Source organism: Lolium perenne, chromosome 4 (genome assembly GCF_019359855.2).
Source record: "Lolium perenne isolate Kyuss_39 chromosome 4, Kyuss_2.0, whole genome shotgun sequence".
Lineage (NCBI taxonomy): Eukaryota > Viridiplantae > Streptophyta > Magnoliopsida > Poales > Poaceae > Lolium > Lolium perenne.
Window position 1 is genome coordinate 102,346,737 of NC_067247.2, and position 23,221 is coordinate 102,369,957.

The following is a 23,221-nucleotide window of genomic DNA, read 5'->3' on the forward strand; positions in this document are numbered from 1 at the left end:
TTCGGGACTCCATGTAGACGTACAATCTCCCTGAAAAATAGGTTAGCAATATGCGACGCATCGTCGCTTTTGTGGCAGGCAATAAAGTGTGGCATCTTGAAAAATCTATCCACTACCACAAATATAGAATCATGGCCTCTCTTAGTACGCGGCAAACCCAACATAAAATCCATACTAATATCCTCCCAAGGTGTAGTAGGTGCCGGTAAAGGAGTATAGAAACCGTGAGGTCTTCCTATCTTCAGTGTAATTATGTAAGCGCCATAACTTCTCAATTTTCAGCTCCCAAGTGAGGTATTCTTCAACATTGCACCTCCTTCAAACTTGGATATAGAGAACTTGGGCTTACCCAATCCATCTTCTTCCTCAAACCCACGACCTGGACGTCGGAGTTCAGCAAACTCTCGACCGCGGATACCACGCCCAGCACCACGATTAGCATTAGGTGCTTCATCTTCTGCTTCGTCTTCGTCTTCTTGTTGCTGTTGTTGAGTGAGATTACCAATAGCTAATTGCAAATCTTGAAGACTGCGCTGGATATCCGTCATTTGATCTCGCATTGTGGTGACGGTCGCATTAGTAGCATCCAGCTTTTGGGAGATCCCCTGGACCGTCCCCCTAAGCTCATCATCCTGAGTGCGGAATTCACATCGCATCTCATTACGAAGAGCCTCATACTCCCTCCATGTCATCAAATCAGCGGAATTCTTGTTTTCCTGGTTAACAATTTTCTCATCACTAGCAGACATGGTTAGTAGATTAGTGCACTAAAACAAATATATATGGTGGTATTCCCACAGCTCACTCAAAACTGATAAGAAAAGGAAATCTTACCGCTCCAAAGTGAATTAGTATTGCTTACCAGTTGTAGTGATGACTAGTGCAAGGATGTAGCGAAACGAATATCAAGGGTATAAGAACAAATCACACGGCAAAGCAGGAAATATGTGGGGCTGTAGGTGGGCTACCTATTTGCACAAATAACAAGCCCTAGCGCTGACCGTAGACAACCAATGATACTCACACAAGGCGATAAATGGGGCAATGCAACTATTTGGATGAAAGGTTACAATGCACTCGAGAGACGCTAGCAAAGCTCAACGGGACAGGCACAAGATTGCTCAACTACAGGTGCAGTAAAGAAAACTTAGGCCTTCACTTGATTCTACTAGCACATCACTTTCCTTTTTGGATTTTCTTTTGGTATAACACACAGCTATGTAGCTCTTTTTGTTTCTTTTTAAATTTTTTTTGATTTTATGACTCAACTCCTTGATAACACGGCCAACAGATAATGCAAAGTACCAAAACCCTAATGAGCAGCCTGCCGAGCGGTAAAACTAGTCTCTTCTGAGGAAGTTCGTAGCACGTATATCGAAAGGCTGTAGCAATGGTTTGGATAAACACACTGTATGCTATGTGGACTCGGAGCAACAAAAACTGACTCTAGATGAAAGCGGAAACACAAACCCTAACAATACTAGATGAAAGAAAAGTTACGCAAAAACAACTACGAAAAGCAACTAAAACTCGAATTAGTGCAATCTAAGGCTATGGCAAACCCTAACCCTGATTTTTTTTTTTGGCTTTTTCCGGATAGGAAACACTCACAACTCAACTATGGGGTGGATTGTGGATGGCTTACCGAGAAAACACTGAAATCTGATACCAAGATGATAAGGGATGGACCGATCTTCTCAGTAAGCAACGGTGGTGGTGATGATCACGGGGCGAACACAGCAGAGATAACTTGATGAAGTGGATGATAACTTGTATGGCGCAACGCGATCACTCGATTGGTCCCTGTCGCCAATGCAACAGCTCTCAACCCTGCAAGATATTCGCAACTCCACACACTTGTGCACGTAGCCATCGACCACGAAGCAGTAAGTTACAACCTTCTAATTTCCAATGGAACAGCATATCACACAAGACTTTCAGAGATTACACCAAATCAATGCAATATGGTGTAGGGATTCAATAGAGTTGCAAAGCTATCAACTATGAACTAGGGTTTATCTTAAACGTTGTCTAAAGCAAATTTGCGGGCGTCCTGGGCACTTATATAGGCGTCCGGGACGACCTCAGGTCGAAAAAGTACGAAAATAACCGACCCAAAATAGATCTGGTCGAGACAGATTCGGACACGGCCGGCCTGGGGGCCGGTCGACCGGACCTTGGACCGGCCAGTCCGGTTTAGATCGGGTCAGGGACCGGCTGGTAACCGGACGAGGCAGCCAGGCTTACTGGATAGTGCCCGGTTGGCACAGACGCAAAATCCGGTTTGAACCGGATGGATCCGGCGTGGCAGCCGGTCGGACCGGGCCTGGGACCGGGTGGTCCGGCGGCACGGCCGATTGACTGGGCTGGGCGTCGGCCTGAACATCCCCTCCTCTCGCGCATGCCTCCCGCTCCTCCCTCACGCGTCCATGGAATGTCTTCATGTCCAGCTCCATGTCCGGCTTCACGTCCATCTTCTTGTCCAACTGCTCCTCTCCTCCTCGTGCGATGCTTGGTTTCGCTTCATACCTGATCATACATAAGTAATACGACTTAGGCAGTATAAAGTTCTCATCGATCAAAGTATCATTTAAGAACAAGTTCACCTGTTGTTTAAGTAGCTTCGCACGAGCTCGTGTCATTGGTCTAATCCTAACTTCATTGGACTTGAGCTTCACAACAGCATTGTCTTTATCTTGCAGTGACGGAGGTAGTGTGGTAGGGATGTCCTCATCAACCATCTGTTTCCACATGCGTCGCCTGGTCGATGGCTCGCCTTGCACCTAAGAGACCATCGGAGCTCGCCCGCCCTCACCCCCCATCTTTGACAGGTTGGATTTTGCCGCCACCACCGACGAAGATGGCGGCAGCAGCCGTGGGGAGTAGATCAAGGAACTGCTCACTAGGGTGTGTGAGATGCCTCTGGAGCCGCCTCGCGCGAGACGAACTGGGAGGTAGGGGAAGGGAGGGAAGGAGTGAGACGAATGGAGGTGGCTGAAGGCGGCAACGCTAAAGATCCAATCGTGCGTGGGAGTCGCGAGCCTCGCCTTGCTCACTAGTCTTCAACATGTGCACATTTGTTACTCCTGAGTCTCTGGACCACACTAATATGTCTAATGTACCAATAAATATTGGTTGTGGCAGGCACAGTACTGGAGTACATATGCATATGCATTATCATTTATGCGTGGAGTATATATATCATCTTTGCACTATCCTGCCCGCAAGCATTATAAGCGATAGTCCTCTAGGTTCCGGGTTCTCACTACATGACAGTAGTATTCTTTGTGCTTATAGCTACATGTCCTAGGTTATTTTCTTTGTTCGGTGCATGACTGAAAATGCACTGAGTTTATGTGCACACACATAACGTGAGAATGAGATGTATCAGGCAAACATATTAAGCTATCAAGATCATTTTCTCATCTTTTATTTGCCTTCGTACTGCAATTCGGAATCACAGACATAGAGTATTATACCTATCACAAAGGGCCACAAAATACAGCAGTATGTCATACTAGAGTCGTGGTGTGAATGCAAAGATTCCTAGAACTTAGAATTAAATGTGGTAAACTATGGTTAAAAACCACATTTCTAAACCTTAGGGATTGTTTGGATATAAGGAAATTAACAGGAGTGCCACATGACATGAAATCTATAGAAAATATGAATTTTTATCCAATCTCAGATGTAATGTTGAGCTATAGATTGAGTGTCACAAAATGTAACGTGGATATTGCAAAAAATACTTGTAGCATTCAGTGTTTTATATGTTTCTAGAAAATAAATTATATGATACGCAATTGCAGATATATAATGTAATATGCTACTATCCATTATTTCTTTGAAATAAAGATTTTCAAACTAATAATTTATCATTATGTAGCCATGCTTTAAACGCAATACGACATGATGTTGTATGTCTCCTTATTTACCACCGGGGTAATGGGCTACGTGTAGGATAAATGTGAACTACTTCGATCATGTTAAATGGATGACCATAATTGTTTGGACGTTAGAGCATCTTATTAAAAAAATTATATTGGAAAACATTACTACGAATGGCTCAAGTTACAAAAACAAGCATGGCTAGAAATATTTGGTAGCTATGATTTGGAATTTGTATGTGATCAGACCATGAATCGGTTAAATATTACTTGGAACCTCCCTCTTTGAACCAACGATCGTGTCAAGCATCTTACGGTAGTCTCTTCTGATCATAAGCATTCGAGGATGTAAGAACCTGCAAAAATAGATGATTGGGTTGTCACATAATTTTTTCCATTTCTATAAGAAATCAAAACACATAAATTTTGCAAGTAGTGTATATGGTGAATATGAAACAAACACAAAACTTCTGGACATGCGAGGGGAGGGAGAGAGATAGAGGGAGAGAGTGAGGGAGGGAGCATGAGCGGGAGAGGGAGAGGGAGAGGCAGCGGGAGAGAGAGGGGGTCTACAATAATATATGATTGGGTTGTCACATATACTATTTATTTCTATAGGAAATCAAAACACATAAATCATAATATGAAACAAACACAAAACTTCTAGACATGCGAGGGGAGGGAGCGGGAGAGGGAAGGTGATCTTCGAATTTGAGGTGAAATAAATGAATTATGGCATATGATTTGATATCTCCTATAGTGTGAGCCAAAAAGCTCTTATTGAAAAAGAATCCTAAGGATCACAAATGTCCTGTGAACCCTACAACCAAAAGAGACCTTTCAAATTACCCGGGGCCTAAATAGTAGGGCTAGCTATTATATTCGGATGCACAAACCATTGGTTCCTTCCCACTCTCTTGATTTCCCTAGTTACTTAGCACTCCGCTTCTCACGAATATATATATTGCTAAACTAGAATATTATTCCATTAATTTGTGTTTCTCCAAATTGCGTGAGATGTGGTTCCTAGTAGTTGGCACATGGCAACTAGATAAATTTTTGGAGTTTTTATTTTCTGACAACATAAGGTCATCTCCGACAGCCACCCGCATAACGGACCGCATTTCGGTCTGTTTTGGTCAGGATGCGGCGGCCCCCAGATAAGGAAAAGGCAGTGGTCCATATACGGGTGGCAGCGGCCTCAACAGTGGCCCGTATTTTATCCGCACCCTTCAAGTGAATGTTTCTTTAAAATACCATATTTAACATTACCGGCCACAAAGGAATAGCAAATAATTCATTGAAAATGATAGAAACCGAATTTGCAACACAAGAAGTTCAAATACAAGATGCCGGCACACTAGAGTTCCAAAAGCATGACACACGAATCACATATCCTGAGTTAAAATGATCTTCTTCTTCTCGAGCCATGTCCGGTGAGTAGGGTCCATGTCGCTGGTCAAGGGGGTCGCTATGATCTTGGTCCTCACTTTCACCCGGTGGTTGGATCTTTCTTTCGACTTCAGGGCCCTCTCCTCCGGAGTGAGATCCTTCTTCCGCTTGGCCGCCGTGCCGGGGATGGCGGTTTTTTAAAGTGGCCGCGTGCACGTGGCGGAGCTGTCACCTGGGCGGCGGGAGCTGTGACCGTGGCGTCAGTCATGACGGCGTCACGAGTTGTGCCCTCGTCGGTGGGAGGCACGACTTCCATGGATCGAGCTTGGCACGGGTGGCAGCTGATGAGAGTGGGGAGAGTGCGAGTGGAGGGGAAGTGTAGACGGCTTGAGAGCCCGAAGCGGACATATTCTCCCCAGGCACGCTGTACATGCACTGTCCCTGGGCTGAGTTTGCTCTGAAACGGACACATCCGCGCGCGTGATCCGTTTTTGCGGTAGCTTTTGACCTTCGCTAACCGCGATGAACAAAATATGTCCGGCCGTGGTGATGGTTTACGCTTGCAGACTTAACGTTCGTAGCGATCCTGTCTTGCATTTTTCGTGCCATGCGCTTGCAGACTTATCGCTCATATTTTCAGGGACGAACTGCTGACCACTAGATTTTTAAAAACTACTATAAATTTCTCGTAGCAAGCGGTTTAGCCCAGTGGCGCACATAACCCGCGCCATGATGGAGAGCTCTACCCTCTTTTCCTTTGGACAGCATCATCCATGTGCTAGCCCAACCATAATTCACATCCGTGACATTATTTATGTGTACCTAATGTGACCCCATGCACCTCCTAAAGCCCCTACTAGAAAAGGATGCAACAAAAGACACTAATAGCGGCTCCACGGAGTGATTCTCACAGAAGCAAGCTTTTCATAAGTGGCCACCAAAATCGGTTCCGCCCCTTTGGTCATCTAGCTAGTAAAATTTATAGAGGACAAGAGTTAACTTCAACTGGCCGAGCATTGGTACGTGCATGAACAAGCATCTGCCTTGTAACATTGACTAATATAGGTGAACCTAATTCGATCGGGAGAGATCTGTTGCTAATCAATACTACGTATGACGTTGCTCATGTTCAAAGTCTTCCAGTTAATTTCCTGCCTCCGAGGCTCCGAGCCAATTACCCTATTACCTACAGCAATCATCATAGAGATAGTGACTTTTCACAAAGTGTATCAAGGGGCATAACAGGAATACAGACTGTAGCTTTAGCCTTTGATCGTTGGCACCAATTAAGAACCTTCGTGCGGCGCCGCTTCCATGTTTTGCCTTTTAAACAACACCCGAAGGTGGCAAAAAGAGCGGCTTTGCTTTGTTTCTTCTTTCCCCTTCGTTAGAGTGATCGCTAGCTCATGGCAACGACCACACTCACGTCCACTGCCCCCTTCTGCGGCCGTTCCGGCTGGCAGCGTGCGCGGCGTAGGCGCCCACAGTCGTCGTCGTCCGGTCAGGACGGCTGCGGGCGGCCGCTGGACCGCGTGGCCGGGTGGGTCGGCGGAGGCATCGCCGCGGCGTTCTTCGCCTCCCTGGAGCGGTGCTCGTGCGTCAACGTCCGCACGCACGACGACCTCGACGACGATGAGCAGAGGGACTCATTGGCGCCGCTGGTGTTGGACGACGGCAACGACGAGGCTGCCGGCGCCGGCGGCGGGAGGAGGAGGATGGGCAGAGGAGGGAGCTGGAGGAACGAGAAGGGCAGGAGGAGTGGCGGCGGCGGCATGGGTTGCTACGGTGATTAGTTTTTGAATGATCAGCGATGCTAATAACTATTTGTAGCTTCTTGATGGTGATTCTTAAGATTGTTAAGTTCATATCTACTTTTGACAATACAAGTGCCTTGTAAGTTTAATCAACGCTGTATATGGATGTTTAATTGTGTACAACTACTCTCTTATGGAGTAAGTTTGCAGGCTTCACATCTTTCTGTTTCCGGATGTAATACTCACTTCGTTTCTCTATTGTTAAAAAAAATAGAGAAGATGTGAAATGTGTAAGCTGGGATCAGATTCAGATGCTTGTATTGCATCCTCTGTGACTTTCGGTTAGAAAATATAATGTGATAAAGGAAGATTTATAAGCAGCCAATATGCGTTAGTACGTACTAGTGGTACTGGTGCATCGTGCTTACACAAAGATAGTACCGGTGGTTCTAGTATTTCGGGTTGGAGAGGGTATGTATTTTATAGGGTGTGGCTAATCCTTATCAATGAGAATTAGCTCAATTTATTCAAGTGATGTCAACCTCACGATTTTGTATTATACAAACAATTTTTTATTTTCTTTATTTTATTGTGTGAACTATTTTTCTCACATGCATATATATATCTGCATGCAACTAAAAATCTTGTAACTCACTTGTAACTAAAAAATATCAACGTTGCAATCCTAAAATCTTGATTGTAACCCCACTTACAACTGAAAAAATCTTAATTGTAACCCCCTTGCAACTCATAGGATACATGAATCGGGGTGCAAAATCCTGTAGTTATGACTCAAACTTACTCCCCGTTCTATTACAAATTAACAAAAACATGTTTTATATTTTAGCTATGTGGCAATGCCTTGGTGATATTATGTTTAACGAATAATGAGTATTCAATTTCTTGTGAGTTATTCACATGGCCATCAGCTGGCTCACTAGGTGGTCCTCGCTACAACGTCTGGAGATGCAAACTACTCTGAAGTTTAGGTGCAATTGCTTGAAGATGGTACTTCAGGTATTGTTCAACCAATATGGATGGCGTTCTAGCATAACATGAGTTGTAACGATTATGTTGTTATGCTTTGGCTTACAATTACCTTGTTGTTTCTCCTCTATATGTTATTGTGGTTCTAAATGTTATACGCACTTCGTTGTAAAACATTCTACTGTAAAAAAAGTGGAGAAGATGTGAAATATGCTGTAAGGTAGGATCAGATTCAAATGCTCAAATTGCATCCTCCGCGACCTTCGTTTAGAAAATGGTGTGACGAAGGAAGATTTGTAAGTAGCCAATATGCGTTTGTGCTAGTGGTATTTGTGCTTTGTGCTTACACAAAAATAGCAATAGTGGTTTTAGTATTTTGGTTTGGAGAGTATATGCATTTTATAGTGCGTGGCTAATCCTTATTTGAATGAGAATTAGCTTAATTCTTATTCAAGCAATATCAACTTCAAGATTTTGTATTACATGAACCTTTTTATTGCCTTTTTACTATGTGAATTAATTTTCTCGTATGCAAATCTGCATGCAACTACAAATCTTAGTTTCTACTCACTTGTAACTACAAAAATCTCAGTTGCAACCCAATTTGTAACTGAAAAATGTCGGTTGTAACCACACTTACAACTGAAAAAATAGAATTGTATCCCCACTTGTAACTCATAGGATACATGAATCGTGGTGTAAAATCCTATTGTCCTAAAGTTAAATGAGCTCTAACTTACTTCCCATTCAAATACAAATTAATAAAACCGTATTTTATATTTAAGCTATGCGGAGGTGCCATGATGATATTATGTTCAACAAATAATGATCTTTTAATTTTTCGCGGGTTATTCACATGGCTACCAGCTGGCTCACTAGGCGTTCTTCACTACCGCGTATAGAATACGGAGGTACAGACTAGCTAGTCTAAAGTTTTGGTGCAATTGATTGAGATGGCGTTCTACCAATTTTATTTGCACATCATGAGTTATAACGATTATATTGTTATGTTTTGGCTTACAACTACCTTGTTGTTGCTCCTCTTTATGTTCTTCTTAGCGAACCTTGTCGGGAAGAAGAAGTGAGACTAGCTCACTTGGTTAGGAAAGTGGATGTACAGTCTAGCCACCAAGCATGTTCAAGTCCCCAAGGACGCATATATGGATTCTTATTATTTAAAAAATATGGCAGAGGATTCCCTTACCGTGTTCATTTCAAACAAAACAAAAATTGTCGCGAAGAAGGTGGCTTCAGGTTGTCAATATATTATCTTATAAGGACTTGTTGAATAAAATGCTAAGATATGTTGTATGCACCATTTTGATGCACATGTCAGGAGTTTCATCATCCTAAATAAATAAAACTTAGAATAAAGATGATATGGTGCATCGACGTAGAGTCGTGTGATGATGACAAGTTTATGGACGGCACACCAAAGTTCGAAGTCACTCTCGCACTAAAGTTTCACAAGTGGAGAATCACAAGAAATACATGTCAAAACCATTACATTTGTCAGAGAGCTTCAGCTGTGACTTGGCGGAGATATGCCACATCAGATTTCAAAATGCTACTTTCCATTTAAAATTAATTAACTATATGGAAGTGTCAAGCAGATTTGAGGACCAGGGGATGATGATATTTGAAGGCAGCAAGAATGCACAACAAATGGTGCTTCGTTTAAAGTCATGAGTAAAATGTTATGCTTTTTTTTTACAAGAGTAAAATGTTATGCAAGTTCCCAGAAAAAAATGATAGGAACTTATCGGGTGCGTGAGGTACCATAAGCTTAATCCCTCTAGAGGTTGGGTCTCAACAATTAATCTCTGATTTGATCCTATGGACTGCTAGATCTTTTGTGCAGATGGAAGTGATTGTTTTTCATCAGTATTATATCCTTTTGTTTTTTGTTATTATATCTAGGTTCACAAGCCATTGTTTGGATTTGCGCCTTTGTAACAAAGCTAGTTATCCGATACATTATGGATGAGAGTTGTTCCTATTGTTTACGTTACTTCGGCGTGGTTAGGAATTTATGGCTACGACAACACCCAACATTAGTGAGGCTATTCTCTGTTCTTCTAAAAGAGTACTACTGCTCGTACAATAAGTGGTGTGCATCCATGGCCGCCACGCCACACTATGCTTTTCCACGCAAGTGAAGGAAATGTTGTCAATGGGTTAGGGGATGATATACTGCATTTGTTCATTTATGATATGTAAGTAAGTAAATAATTGGTTAGCCATTCTCCCAAATAAACTTGTGTTTATGCATGTATCTTTTGGAAGCAAACCCACCAGCTACAATTCTTTGTTGGACTTCGCAGCATGTTTACATTGAATGATTCCTAGTGATACATCTTTCTTGTTAGCTTTTTTTTATCGTAGATGGTGCAACGTTTTGCAAAGCGATCAACGATTATGAATTTTACTTGCCCACAACACGAAGTGTACGAGCAAATGAAAGGGTATATGTGAGTAGCATTGATGGATAGATTAAAAAAACACTAATGTATGTGTTAAATTAAAGGTGTTGATCGTGTTATGTGGAAAATGGTAACGGTCATCCATTAGTGCTAGTGTTAATGATGCTTTCTGCTTGCACAAAAATAGTGACGGTGGTGTTGGTATTTTAGGTCAGGATACTGGTATTTTAGATCAGGCCATGTATTTTATATTGAGCTATGTGAAGGTGTCTTGATGACCTTATGTTTAACAAAATAATAGTTTTTAATGTCTCACGGGTTATTCACATGGCTACCAATTGGCTTAGCATGTGGTCATTACTACGACGTTTGAAGGTGCAGGCTACTATTAACTTTAGGCACAATTTCTTGAAGATGGTAGGTTGGGCATTCTTCAAGTAATATGGTTGAGATTATAGTAATTTGATTTGAACAACATGAGTTGGAACAATCATATATCCATGTTTCAATTTACATATAACTTGGAATAAAGGTTTGCATACTGACTGGTAGGAGGAATTGTGTTATACGAAGTAGTTAGCTTGACTTTAGTGTTGTAATATGGTTGAGATTATAGTAATTTGATTTGAACAACATGAGTTGGAACAATCATATTTCCATGTTTCAATTTACATATAACTTGGAATAAAGGTTTGCATACTGACTGGTAGGAGGAATTGTGTTATACGAAGTAGTTAGCTTGACTTTAGTGTTGAAATGTCCCATGAGAAACCATCGGACGTCCAATAAAAAACCATCACGCATGGAAGGTGGAGATAAGGGACAATTATGCTAAACTATGAGGCTTCAGATTCCAACAATCATAACATGTGTGCATTTAAACCATGATGTTCATGTTTGTGTTTATTTCAAATTATTTTCTATAGTGTATTCCAATATAACACGTTGTTTATCAAGTAATAACTTCAATTCTTGGAATGAATGCACGGAGTCCACTCATTAATATATTGGATATGATTATATGATTACCATCGTACTTCATGTGTTTTTTTATTAGATTGCCTTCAGGCATGTTTTTAAGTCAAGCACTATTAAGTTTGACCAAACCTATAATTAAAAACATCAACAACTATAATATCAAATGCACATAGTATGAAAATATAGTTTATGTTGATTCAGATACTATAACTTTTACATCGGGATCTTAATATATTTTTCTAGTTATTTAGTCAAATTTTGTAAAGTTTGACTTTGACTAAATCCAGAACGCGAATTAATTGTGAACGGAGGGATTACTCCGGTAGACGTGCATGTGGAGTTTTGTTCCCAAAAGTTAAGGAGTGCAATAGTTTAAGGGTGAGCCATTAATGTAGACAGCAAACATGTCACTAGATCAAGAAGTTATTATATTTTTTAGTCAACACTTTGATAATAGATTCATTCAAAGTACATAGGCAAGTATATTCCTTTCACTAGGACCGGCTGTATAAGTGTCTTGACCCATAAAATGCAACTCTTGTGTCTCCTTGGCTGGCTATTCTAATCTATTCCATCCCAAAATAGATGTATTCCTTTCATCCAGCTTAACTGGCTAGGTGGCTGCCATGAACATGTACAATAGTTCCTCTAACTCGATTGGGTGCCTCGTCAGATTTTAGATGACCAATAATTATGTTGTTTATATTTATGATTTATTTAGTTAACATTTATGGTGTCTTCTTTTGTTCGATTATGTAGACGCTAAATGGTCCTGAAACACCTGCCAGTATGTTCGTTTCATGTAGCTTTGTTGGAGCTTTCGGTTATATTGTTTGGTAAAATAGATCTATTTTTTGTTGCCTTTTAATTTGATGTAGTTTGTATTCTTAGATGTTACTTCTTGCTGATGTTTTGAGACTAATGTTGATTAAAGAATCTTGCTTATATGTTTTCAGGTGTAGTGAAAACTGAGGGAATGTTACTCCTCGCAATCAAGGTAGGAAATAGAGACCACACTTGGTGAAATGTGTCCTTAAGGTCGCAGATTGGCTTAGGGTACCATTTTGAGGAGTTGTAGGAATTCACATATCACATTGGTGCAGATTGGAGGATACCATAGAGATGAAATGCATGTTTCAAAATTTGCAAATTTGGATGAAAGGCTACATGAGCATTATAAATATTTCACATGTATTTTGAAGTTTCATGATTATTTTAGGTTAGCTTCATGTTTCAACTCTTAATTTATTTTCCTCTAAGCGATGCTTCCGCTGCCAGAATTTTCATATCTTTAAGCTGAAAATTTTCACAACTTAAAGCTCAGAAGAAAGTTCACTATAATTACGATGACTGTGTCTGAACCATGGATAAAACATGCCCAAAACATAGTGGTGGCATGTCTAGAAAGTCGAGTGCCAAGCAAAGAGGGAGCAAAATTAAATAAAGATGATTTTGTGTTTTCTTATATTTATGTTATGTCTCACTAAGAATCATAGCCGCACAAATCCTTGAGAGACAAACAATCTATTTAAAAAGCTAAGAACCAACTAGTGTTGGAAAAAACAAACAGTTCAGAAACTGTAACATGGCCACTTAGTTATTTATATTTACACGTGTGTTATATGTGACGATAAAAAATAATAAGAGCCGTACCAACGTACACGTAATGGACATAGATTTTCGGCTCTGGGCACCAGTGCTCTTGCTTTTTTTAAAAAAAATCACATTTATGTGTTTTAAAAAAATTAGAAAAATATCATGGTGTAGCCAATGAATTATCCCATGAACATGCAAAATTTTAATTTTAAATACAAAATATTCTGGGCTACACCAAAATGGAAAACGTGTGGATCTGGGTATGCATATTTCAAATCTCCAAATTTAACAGATTTTATCGTTTTTGTGTAGCCTACAATATAAAGAATTTCATATTAGAATTTTACAGGCTTGTAGGTTACGTCATTTACTATGTCCAGATTTATTTTTAGATTTTTTTTAAAAAATAAATATGTATGATTTTCGGTTATTTTTAAACAGCAGGAGCACTGGTGCCAAGAGCCAAAGACACTTTTCGACATGTAATCAACTAGTTTGTCTAACAAACCAATAAATATTCACCCTCTCATGCAAAGTACGTATGCACATGCATTATTTGTATGTCTGGAGTGCCATGCATGTGAGCATATATATCATCTTTGCACTTCACTGCTCACAAGTATTGAGTAACTCTAGGCTCTGGTTCTTGGTGCCTACAACTAGTGCTATTTGTGCTCTCATGTTAAATGCCTTCTTTTTGTTGATCGGTGAGCGATCGAAAAGATCACATGGTTGATGCGAATGTGGTGTGCACACACGATATCGGAATGAGAGGTATCAGAAAAATATATTCGACATATGGGTTCCTACCATCAATGCTTATTTGATTTTGCACTCCAAATTGTTTCTTGTGGCCTTAGAGGATTTTTGGTTCAGTGGCTAGCCAGACGATAGCAAGAATAGTCACATTTTTAGTGGTTGCCACATGTTCAAGTTGGTGAACAAGAATGGCCACAGAGCCAGGGTTCTAGGGATATGCAATAAAAAAACATGGTTGAGCTGATTCGGCAAAAAGTGCCGGATGAGGGCAGCACCCTGCGCTCGCTCACCACCCAATTATTTTGGCTAACTCAATTCCCCCGCAAAAACAGCGATGCCAACCTTGAATAGTCGCCATCGCTGACAACAACACCCCCGCGCTCTGCCATCTGGTCCTTGCCGGCCTCAGCCTCGCCTCCAACACCTTCAACCAGATGGTATCGGTACATGCAATCGATGGAACTGATCGGCACGCTGCTCAAGCTGCGCTGGGTAAAGGAGCCTGGGGGTGCCGGGAATCGATGCACCGGTGAAGTGAGAGAGGGGGAGTCGGCGCTGGGCCTGTGGATGGGAGGTGGTGGACTCAGTCGTTGACTCGTTGTTGGGCACACATGTAGAAGAGGAGTTGCTGAAAAACCGGATTCACTTCCCCAGCGTGTACTGACTCAGGGGTGTGGTGGGCATCGACGTAGCAAAATAGATTTGCATGTACTAATCATATCTAGAAAATTCTTCCCAAATTTAGATTTGATTTTTTAAATCTCCAATTGATATTATTTCATATTTGTAGAGGTAATCTCGCAAGCTCTATAGAGGAGGTGACCACGTGGATATATCCTCCTTTGAACAAAACACAAAAAAGCCTCTCGCTAATCACCTCTTATCCTACCCAATCAAATAATGGCACTCCCCCACTTTCGTGAAACATGTCTGAGATTTGTTAAAATTTTCAAATATATTTACATACTATTTAGTTTTTAGATACATCTAAATTTTATATAAATTTCATAGGACGGAGAAAGTAGTCAGGACATCCTTACCCTATAAATGTACCCTCTGGACCAAACAACCCCTTAAACACTTACATGATTCTAGTTTTTGTATGATGATTAACCTAATCTTTTTACCTGACGGGGATTCGGTTCCTAGAGAAAAAAGAGAATGATGAGAAATGCGCCTTTTTATATGGTTCTTTTGCAATGAAGTTTGATGTTTCCAATCTTGAAAGGCCTAGCTAGGGAAACTAGATAGGACATGTAAAAGGGCAAAATAACCCCTGTTAAAAATGGCAAGGATAACCACATGCGTAGGATCCTTTTTAAGGTGATTAACCTAATATTATTACCTGATGGGGAGGTAGTTCCTCGAGAAAAAAAGAGAGTGACAAGAAATAATGGAATTTGCATACTTTAAAGTTTGATGTAGCTTAGTTGGAGCTTCCGGTTATAAGGTTTTGTAGTAAGAATTGAAGGAAAATAGTTCTATTTGTTTGCTACCTTTTAATTTGATGTAGATTCTATTCTTAGAGGTTGCTTACTGGTGATGTTTTGAGACTAATGTTGAATAAAAAACCTTGCTTATATGTTTTCATGTGTACCAAAAACTGGGGGAATGCTACTTGTCCTTGCAATCAAGGTAGAGAATAGAGATCGCACTTGGTGAAATGTGGCCTTAAGGTCACAAATTAGGCTAGGGTAACATTTTGAGGAGTTTTAGGAATTCACATATCACATTGGTGAAAATTGGAGGATAGCATACCGATGAAATGCATGTTTCAAATTCACAAATTTAGATGAAATGCAGCTTGAGCATTGAAAATATTTCACATGTATTTTGAAGTTTCATGATTATTTTAGGTAAGCTTCATGCATCGGCTCTTAATTTATTTTCCTCCGAGGGATGCTTCCGCTTTCATAATTTTCATAACTTTAAGCTGAAAATTTTCACAACTTTAAGCTGAGAAGAAAGTTCACTATAATCACGATGACTGCGACTAAACCATGGATGAAATATGCCCAAATCATAGTGGTGGCATGTCTAGAAAGCCGAGCGCTAAGCAAAGAGGGAGCAAAATTAAATGAAGATAATTTTGTGATTTATTATCTTTATGTTATGTCTCACTAAGAATCATAGCCGCACAAATCCTTGAGGGAAAAACAATATATGTAAAAACCAAAGAGCCAACTATTGTTGGAAAAAACAATCAGTTCAGAAACCGTAACCACACATGGCCACTTAGTTATTTATATTTACATGTGTGCTATATGTGGCGATAAAAAAAGAGACATACCAATGTACATTTATTTAACTAGTTTGTCTAAGGAACCAATAAATAGTCACCCTCTCATGCAAAGTAAGTATGCACATGCATTATTTGTATATCTGGAGTGCCATGCATGTGAGCGTATATATCATCTTTGCATTTCCCTACTCACAAGTATAGTATAGTGAATGACTCTAGGCTCTGATTCTTGGTGCCTAACACTAGTGTTTTTTGTGCTCCTGTTACATGTCTTCTTTTTGTTGTTCAGTGAGCGATCGAAAAAATCACATGGTTGATGTGAATGTTGTGTGCAAAGACATGATATAGGGATGAGAGGTACCGGAAAAACATATCCAGCGATGTTGTACCTGCCATCCGCGCTTATCTGATTTTGCACTCCAAATTTTTTCGCGTGGCCTTAGAGGATGTTTGGTTTTTTTTTTGACAACTGTACAGTAGGGCAAAAACCCTACTGTTTGTCGATTTTTATATTATAATGGGTGGAAAATGTACAAGAGTGGAGAACCAACCTGAGGTTGGGTGGTTAGGAGGGTGGTTGTACCCCCAGCCCACCAGAGTTCAAACCCCAGGTTTGATATCTGTGTGTCTCATAAAGGCGGAATATTCATTCAGTGGGAGGCGACGTTCCCGTCGATAGCGAGGCGCCTGTGGTGACTTCGTCAATTTTAAGATCCGATCCGCCGGCTAGTCTTTCGAAGGTGCTCATAGGGGTAGGGTGTGCGTGTGTGCGTTCATAGGGGTGAGTGTATGCGCGTGTATGTGAGCGCCTGCGTTTGTACTGTGTTTCTCAAAAAAAAAAAAATGTACAAGAGTGGTGAAGATCACTAATCTAGCTGTTCACAAGGTATCAATCCAGGAAGTCATGCCTTCCTTCAAACTAGGTCTAGCCCTATGAAGATTAGAGACACAGGTGGATTTAAAAAATGAAAAACATGATGTGAAGGATGGAGCAATGTCTCTGAAAATGAAGCCATTTCTCTGGTCCCAGATAGCCCAGCATCCAGATATGAGTATTTCCATGATGAAGTTCATTTTGTATCTCTGGCATGCATCAGAAATCATGTTTATGAGCTGAAGATCAGTATTCCACTCTATGCCCAGTGCCCACCAAAAGCTTTGGCTGAAAGAACATTCGAAGAAAAGGTGCATAAGGGTTTCCTCTGGACAAGTATCACACAATACGCAATCATTGAACTGCACATAGAAATTCTTTCTGCATATGAGATCTTTAGTATTTAGTCTGTTGTTCATGAGCAACCATGCAAAAAAATTATGTCTCGGAATATTGCATGTCTTCCATATATCAAGAATTGGTTTGGCCACTTCATTATTACCAATAAGGGCTATGTAAACTTTCTTTGTGGAGAAAATTGCTTCACTTCCTCTGAAATACCAGGTATCATAAAGGTCTGAGCTGGTAATTCCGTTTAGATCCAATTGTAAACCCATGAATTCTTGATGAGCTTCAATAGAGAGTGGTAAATGAAAGAGATCATATAAATCTTCTAATCCAGTTGCCTCATGCATATTTATTCTGTCATTCTTAGCAAATGACAGTAGTCGCGGGTATTGGATCTCTTTCTTATTGTTATTATCCCACTTGTCAAACCACAGGGATATTGAATTTCCTTTATGTACAGAACATGAAGTCAAATCTTTGAAGTCATCAACCATGGTGAGACAGTCTTTCCACCAGAAAGAACCTTTCCTGTTGCATAAGTGGGGGGCATTATTGTTGCAATAATAAGCTTGCCATATAAGGTTCACCCATGGAATGTCGTGGTGGTTATAAAACTTGTATAGATTCTTCATGAGTAGGGCTTTGTTTTGAATTCTTAGGTTAAGAACTCCTAGGCCACACCTTGGTCCTTTGGTTTACACATATCATGTCCCAGCTGCCAGGCATTTTCCTTGTGTGTATTCATCCTTTTTTGCCCATAAGAATTGTCTTCCACTCTTCTCAAAATGAACAAAGATAGTGATTGGAATCTTGATTGTACACATAGCATACATGGGAATAGCATTCAGTGTGGTATTGAGTAATGTCAACCTTCCAGTATATGAGAGCATAGAGGAGATACCCGACAATCTTTTATCCAATCTTGAAACTAGGGGCATTAGATCATCAACTGAAGGTTTAGTGGTGCCTAGGGGGAGGCCTAAATAAGTAAATGGAAGGGAAACCAAAAGATGTAGCCAGATTTTGTGCCTCCTCCTGTGTGATATTGATAGGCACCAGAGCTGTTTTATTAAAATTAACTCTCAGCCCTGTAGCATCACTAAATAGAGTGAGAATTTCTTTCAAGTTCGCCAATTGATTTGTGCATGCTGGCATGATGAGAAGTGTATCATCAGCGTACTGAATAATAGGAAATTTCTGTCTGAAGTCATTATCAATAGGAAGGGCAATCACTCCCCTTTGCCAAGCATCATTGATGACATATTGCAAGATTTCAGCTGTGTATACAAATAGAAGCGGTGAGAGTGGGTCACCCTGTCTAACACCACGTTTGCATATGATTTTTTCCCCGTGACTCCATTTAGCAAAACAGAGGTGGATGCAGAGTAAAGTATGTGTTTGATCCATGAGAGGAATTTGGTTCCAAAACCAAGAGCAGAGCACATTGCAATGATAGCACTATATTCAACTTTGTCAAAAGCCTTTTCGAAGTCGATTTTCAGAATAATGATTGGTTTCTTTGATAGGTGGCATATATGAAGATATTCATAGGTCCAAGCCAAACAATCATGAATAGATTTGCCTTTTATGAAGCCATATTGGTTCTGATGGAGCATAGGAATGATTTCTTTCTGTAGTCTGTTGGCCAAGAGCTTGGTAAGGAACTTGATTGGTAGACTAACCAGGAATATCGGCCAGAAGTCATTCATATTCTCTGGATCATTCACCTTTGGGATTAAAGTGATATATGCCGAATTGATACTGTCAAGATTAATAAGGCCAGTGGCTACCAAGAATAGTCACATTTTTAGTGGTTACCAAATGGTTAGTTTGGTGAGCAAGAATGGTCGCCGTCGCTGACATCAATGCATCCGCGCTCTGCCGTCTGGGCCTTGCTAGCCTCAGCCTCGCCGGCCTCAACCTCGCCTCCAACACCTTCAACCAGATGGTTCCGATGTAGCTCTCGCGGCGCGCCTCGCTCGTCTCCCTCAACCTCAGCTCCGACGCCTTTTGGACCTGAGCAGCTCACGCTCTCACCTTGCTCAACCTGAGCGACAACGACCTTTCTTGGGCTGGAGTAGCAGGAGGCCCTTGGTTTGTCCCGCTCCAGCTCCAGGCTAAGGGCGAAGCGCAAGTCCAGGCCCATCCTACAGGATGCAGAGGCTTTGGTGCGCAGGAACCTTGGCATCGTCATGGATGGCGAGGTCGTCACGGAGGAGGCTCTCGCTGTCTTTGCACGCATGTTCAAGAACCCGGTTCGAAGGAGGCGATTCAGGCGCTGCGAGTTCTTTTCAAGCTGGACAGTGCTCAGGACTTGGAGGTTCAGGAGGCTCTCTTGGCTCGCGGAGGTGCTACTGTTGTCGAGCAGTTCAGCAACATTGGAGATGCTCAGGTTGCTGATGTATAGTCGAATTCCAAGTAGAGTTCATGACCGGGTGTTGCTTGTTTTACCTATGTTACAAGTTCCTAGATGTTGATTTTGTGCTGTGAGTGTGAGGGAGCAGTCTGCGCCTGTGCCGCTGTTGTCCCTGTTGCCTGTGATGCTATATGTGTGTGTCTGTTGCAATTACTGCTCTTTCTTCTTTGGAGGTGTGCCGCTATGCCTCCAACAATCAACGTATCTTGCTGTTTTTGAGAATTTGCATGTTCACAATGAGTGACATCATCAATTTCCTCAGTTGGAATGTTAGAGGCTTGAACGACCCTGATAAGCAGGCCAGTGTTGACGAGATAATTGCTTCCTCCTCATGCCAACTTGTTTGCCTCCAAGAAACCAAACTGAGCAATGTCGACCAATGTCGAGGGTACTCCTCGCCGATGCCCTCCGATAGGGGCTTAGGGTTGATGGAATCCTGTAGGCTGACACGAGACATCGGTTCAGAGACAAGCGGGGAGAGCGATTTACCCAGGTTCGGGGCCCTCGATGAGGTAAAACCCTTACGTCCTGCCTGTCTGTTCTTTGATTATGAAGACAATGGGTTACAATGGGGTGCCGAATAGTTCGGCTGAGGTCTAGTCGAGATTGCTGTTGCTAGGGTTACCTAGCTCTAAGCTTTTCCTGGCTAAGGTTGCTAAGATTGTTCGTGTCCTTCGGCAGCCCCTCTCCTGGCCTTTATATAGGAGGCCAGGTGGTCCTAACCGAAGACGACTAGGTTTACAGTAGTTTAGATCCAATCTTTCCTTGTTTGTTCGCTTCCTTGTCTTGCCCGTCAAGGAATCTTCTGATGCGCCGACCTAGTGGCCCATCTCGCCTTCAGGTATCTTCATGGGCCTCCAATTTGTCAATACCAGATAGGGCAATACTGGTTACCCGAAGGGTAATGCCCACGTCGCAGCCCCAGTGTACGGCGAAGATAATTCGGGTAGAGACTAATGCATGTTTTCTCCTGACATTCTTCTCCTTCATTGCTCTTGTTCATCTTGATTATGCTTCATCTTCTTTTTATCGGGTGCGCGTCAGCGCTCCCGATGGGAGTAGCTCCCGAGTCTAGGTACGGATGCTTGCAATCCGTGCATAGACTCAAGTTGTACTACTCGAATACTTTCCTCTGCCGAGATCTTCATAAGTCATCCGATATATATATTCTTTTTATGCAAAGGATAATGAGTAACGTGCCCAACTGTTGTTTGGTCAACTGCCGATGGCAAAACACCGTTACCCTACACAGAATCAAGTCCCCGGGCATGATCCTGGAGTGCAAAAAACTTCTATCAGGTATGCATCACGAGCTCCCGATGGGAGTAATAGCCCCCGAGTGTCTGGGTGCGAGCGCTTTGCAACCGAGTGCTGACTCAAACCTTCTTCCTTCGACTGCTCATTCTCTCGAGTCTTCGTTTTATCGGGTGCGCGTCAGCGCTCCCGATGGGAGTAGCCCCCGAGTCTAGGTACGGATGCTTCGAAATCCGTGCGTGGACTCAAATAATTTATCCGATGACTTTTTATGTTTCCTTCGAATGCTTCCAAATTATGACGTCATTGCTGACGTGTAACTGCTGCAGGCTGACTTGACGGGTCCATCATGACGAGCTAGCCCTAGCCCTGCTCAATCAGTGTTTTTAGGGCTTGACCACTATACGCGTAACGACCGAGGTGGCTCCTCGATTTTCGCGCAATCGTGGGCGTAGTTGGCCGTCAGTTCCTTCCCTTCCTCAAGCGCCACGTGCTTACTTTAACTTCTCCTTAAAATCTCCAAGGGACAAAAAGTTCTCAATTTTCTCCACGGTTCCCACAGCATCTCCTCATTCTCCCTCTTCTTCCTTCTTTCGCCATTGTTGCGCCGCCGCTACAGTTTCAATCTTCCTCAGATCTCGCGATGGTGAAGAAGAAGAATACCGCTGCCGCTGCTAGCTCCACCAGCGAAGGTGCCGCTGCCAAGTCCTCCTCTTCTCTTCCGAAGGGGAGCGCTCCGAGCGCCCCTCCCCCAGCTCCGGCGCTGCCAGCGCCGTCGGGCTCGATGGTCAAACCTGGGGACTGGGTAGCTTCAACCGTCACCAAGCGTGACGAAAAGAGGTCCCGAAGCTTAGGATTGATATCCTCCGACGCGGGAGATGTGATCCTTCCAGGTGCGATCTCTCGGCCTGATCCTCCTGCTGGATTTTTTGTGATGTTCTTATCTTTTCTTCATCGAGGCCTTTCGCTCCCCACTCATGGATTCCTCCTCCATCTCTTGCGGACGTATGAAATCCAACTATGGCAACTTACCCCCAACTCAATCCTCCATGTTGCTGTGTTCATCACCCTTTGCGAGGCGTTTTTGGGTATTGAACCTCATTTCGGGCTGTGGAAGAACATCTTCTATGTGAAAAGATACAGCAGTAGTAATGGGTACTTTGTCACCGGAGGAGTAGGTTTTGTTGCTCGCTCAGAAGTTAATTACTTTAATTTCCCAATGAGAGAGTCCGTGCAAGGATGGAGGTTGAAATGGTTTTACGTTAAAGATTCCTCGTCATCCGAATGTCGACTCCCCTGCTATGCCGACGTTACTGAAGCCAAGCCCAAGGACTCTTGGAAGAACATCCTCTCAGCCGACGAAAGGGCCTCAACCGAAGAATTGTTTGCTAAATTCCTTCGAATCAAAGAGGCTGACGGCCAAACTATGATTGGTACGGAGGTGGCAGCAGTTTTCCTGAAACGCCGAATCCAGCCAGTCATGGCCAGAGTTCACCCGATGTGGTTGTACTCAGGTCCAAAGGATGAGACCAGGATTAATGCTGCCGATCTATCAGAAAAAGAGTTGCTTGATGAAGTTTTTCGCCTTACTTCCTTCAACCAGGAAGATTCGATTCCGCTGACCTCTTCTTATGCTCCCCTTGACGTTGATCATCCACCATCAGGGGTATTTTCCTTTCTTCATATCTCTATTATAGCTCCTTGCTTAGCCGACATGATTACCTTTGTTCTTACTTGTCCTTTTTCTTTGCCAGATCCCTATGGCTTCTGAAAATACACGTGATTCACCGGATAATACTTCTGAGGGGAGAGGCTCCTCAATCCCCGTAGATTTTCACACCACCGATCAAACAGGTTTATAGGATGAATATAATGGTCCGATGAATCTTGAAGTTGCCCACGCTGATCTTCCCTCCTCAGCCGATAACACTTGTATCGCAGATGGATCAGTGCGTAACGTCGACACTGATCGTGATACTTTTCTTGATGCAGCTGCGGATGGGGTCAGAGCTTCTCCTGCGAAGAGATCAACCGGCGGCTTTGCCGATGAAGATGATCTCTTCGACATGTAAGTAGTTCCTTTCTGAAAGTTATACTGTGCCTTTTTTTTACCTTTCATACTCCTGTTATAATCACAGTCGACTGTTTACTTTTGCAGTGATGAGGGCTTTATCGAGCCTCCCCCTAAAAAGGCCAAGTCTGATGCCGTTTCGCCGGTCGTGGTGGCTTCCGAAGCTTCGGCTCCTAAGGCTGCCCCCATGGCTCAAGCATCGACTGCGTCTTCCCTCTCCAAAGGGAAGGATATTTCTCC

At 42.3% G+C, this 23,221-nt stretch overlaps 1 protein-coding gene across 1 annotated transcript; it reads left to right on the plus strand.

Moving 5' to 3' along the window:
• The first annotated feature begins 6,615 nt into the window (after positions 1-6,615).
• Positions 6,616-7,420, plus strand: LOC127348537 (uncharacterized). The gene has a single exon (XM_051374530.1). The coding sequence runs from the start codon at positions 6,686-6,688 to the stop codon at positions 7,070-7,072; it is 387 nt and encodes a 128-aa protein (XP_051230490.1). The 5' UTR covers positions 6,616-6,685; the 3' UTR covers positions 7,073-7,420.
• Positions 7,421-23,221: the final 15,801 nt, after the last annotated feature.